This window comes from Nanorana parkeri, unplaced genomic scaffold, assembly GCF_000935625.1.
Source record: "Nanorana parkeri isolate BGI_ZX_2015 unplaced genomic scaffold, ASM93562v1 scaffold1483, whole genome shotgun sequence".
Taxonomy (NCBI): domain Eukaryota; kingdom Metazoa; phylum Chordata; class Amphibia; order Anura; family Dicroglossidae; genus Nanorana; species Nanorana parkeri.
The window spans coordinates 73,882-76,898 of NW_017307751.1; the positions used below are offsets into that span (position 1 = coordinate 73,882).

The 3,017-nt window shown below is 41.3% G+C and overlaps 1 protein-coding gene across 1 annotated transcript in view; it reads left to right on the forward strand.

Moving 5' to 3' along the window:
• IRX2 (iroquois homeobox 2) overlaps positions 1 to 3,017 on the forward strand; it is a 55,740-nt gene that overhangs the window by 51,733 nt on the left and 990 nt on the right. Inside the window, exons 4-6 of the mRNA XM_018570235.1 lie at positions 654 to 1,059; positions 1,441 to 2,145; positions 2,588 to 2,655. Of these exons, the coding sequence (XP_018425737.1) occupies positions 654 to 1,059; positions 1,441 to 2,145; positions 2,588 to 2,631 (1,155 nt within the window). The 3' untranslated portion in view covers positions 2,632 to 2,655. The remainder of the gene's footprint in view (positions 1 to 653; positions 1,060 to 1,440; positions 2,146 to 2,587; positions 2,656 to 3,017) is intronic.

Here is a 3,017-nt window from a genome sequence, read left to right on the forward strand (position 1 = left end):
TAAGTTTGCTTTTTTTTGTGGGGGGGGGGGGTCTTTAACTCGCCTACATTATTCACAGTTAAATAAAGGCAATTTGAACGTTAAAGGGCGAATTAAAATGCTAATTGCATGCCACTTGAACAATCCGAAGTCATGCATATCTTCTGATTTGCAAATTGGATTTACAATGCATTAGATCAGTGAATTGTTGGGAGCTGCTATTGTTACAGGGAGCAGCTTGGAATAACCAAACTTTTGAAGTTCGAATGTATCTAAAGTATTTAAGGGCTACCTGTGGATTCTTTTAAAAATACAATCAAATCCACATCTGTGTAATTTTCCCAGCCATTTATTTAATGATCTTTTTCGTTTTTCCAATCCACACAGATACAAGCGCTCTCCTGATGACGGCTGAGGTGTTTAAATTTAACATAATGGCTTCTGGCAGCTGCGATGTAGTTAAGATTCAGCAAGGGAATAGGGTTAATCAAAATACAATTTTAGTTAAAAATATTGGATTTAAATAATTTATGTCTTCGCTGATATTTTCACACCCTTTTAGAATTTCGATGTTGTGTAAAAGCAGAAAAGATGTCTAGGAAATGTACTGACTGCTTTAGGGTATGTCACCATGATCTAAAATTATTATTTTTTGTTTGTCTCTGTGTGTCTAGGGTTCTCCGTACGATGCACATACCACCGGTATGACAGGGGCAATCAGCTATCATCCTTATGGCAGCCCGGCTTATCCCTACCAATTAAATGACCCTGCTTATAGGAAAAATGCTACTAGAGACGCTACAGCCACATTGAAGGCCTGGCTGAACGAGCACAGAAAAAACCCTTACCCCACCAAGGGCGAGAAGATCATGCTGGCCATCATCACCAAGATGACCCTCACCCAGGTCTCCACGTGGTTTGCCAATGCCAGGAGGAGGCTGAAAAAGGAGAACAAGATGACCTGGGCACCTCGCAATAAAAGCGAGGACGAGGATGACGATGACGGAGATGGAGAACGAGGCAAGGAAGAACATCCAGATAAGATCCAGGATAACAATGAGACCTCAGCAGAGGATGAAGGTAAGTCCTATTATTCTTCTCTGTAGACTGCAACAGGCCCGGCTGCTCTTTACCAGCTCATTGAGTGGGGACAATGTGAACACTGGGATTGCCTGGCCTTTGTTTAATAATATCTTATAATAATATCTTTGTTTAATAATAGCCCTCATTTTTATAACCTTTGGGTATTTTGGTGGTAGTTTAAGGCAATGTATCAAACCACCTAATGGCCGTCATGAAATAGCACCATAGCAGTATGGGCATTAAAAGTCCGCATTTATTAATTTTCCCCTTGTCATTTTTGTGTCAGATTCTTGTATGGAGCCCGATATCTAGAGAATCGTCAGATACAACACTGTGTTTTAGGCCACAGATAACCTTCATTATATTTATTTTCTCCAGGTATTAGTTTGCACGTCGACTCCCTGACTGACCACTCGTGTTCGGCCGAGTCTGATGGAGAAAAGTTACCCTCCAGAGCTGGAGACCATCTTTGTGAATCAGGCACTGAATCCAAGGACAAGTATGAGGATGAAGAGGATGAGGAAGACTTAGATGAAGAAAACAGGAGTCTCCAACCCAAAAGTGTGACCTCATCACCCCTCACCGGCATAGAGGCACCGATACTTAACCATCAGCATGAGGGGAGCCCCAGATCCTCAAACAAAGCCACTCTGGACAATAGGATTTCCCCCACTTCTCAGACACAGGCCAGCAAACCTAAACTTTGGTCCCTGGCTGAAATAGCCACGTCAGACGTTAAGCATCAGAATATGGGGCAGAGCTGCCAGCCGTCTGCTGTGTCCTCTGCCACATCTTCATCAGTATCCCACAGCTCTGCCTACCCTTCATCTTCAATCCTGGGAAGGCACATATACTACACTTCTCCTTTTTATAGCAACTATACGAACTATGGGAATTTCAATGCTCTTCAAAGCCAAGGAATCCTGAGATATAACTCAGCCACCATGACTACCAGTGAGGGACTAAACCAAACTGTTTTAAGCAGCAACTCTCTACACAAACACACAAGCAATGACTGTATAAAAACTGCCAGCAGCCAGATAGATCAGCACTACAGGTCAGCGAGCTATGACTCTAAAAAAGGTGGGTATGCTACTCCCCAGGACACTATGTTCCTTCCTTGATAAATAACTAGAACCTATTTCATGTGTATTTTTTTTAATCAGTTCTAATAGTGTTAGCTCCTCCTGCTGTGTGTCTGAGTTAAGCAAACACTCAAATGATTGTCTATAAAAGTGACTATGCACAAGCTTTGCTCTGTGAAAACCTAAATACAGGAATGCACAACTATACTGAAAGTAGTCATGTCTGCAATAGTTGAATGCACCATTTCCCCAACGGCATTTGGCCTGCTGTCACGCTGTGTTTGTGGTTCTAAATTAGAGTATTTATGTTAATTGAAACCATAGCATTTAATGTAGCTCCTAAACCTCTTGGCTGCGAAGTGAGTCCATCGGAGAATTGGTACCTATAATCTAGTTAGCTGGCTGTGTCCTGTGACTAACTGACAGTTATATTTTGACAGATCCCACTGAAGTCTGCACAGTAGGAGTGCAGCCATACCTATAGATGTGCAATCAGACAGCAATGGAAGTAAGTAAAAACAGTCTCTGTTGCTCTGATCATTTGGGACTGACTCCAAGACCTATTGTAGCGATAACAACTGCCTGCACCGTCAATTGCTTCCTTTATTACATGTTTAGTTATAGCCTAAATAATTTTATGTCATATTAGAGCTCAAATTGTAAATAAGGCCTTATGTCTGCGGCCCATTAAATAAGGCAGTTTTGAGAAATGATTTATTAATGACTGAAATGCACTGTGCGCCCTGTAATTATGGGGTCATTTAATTCTTTATTGTGTTATCTACATTAATTCACCAGTCTCCAACCATCCCCCTCTGCGTCTATATATATATATCTATATAGATATCTATTCATATAGATCTATATATA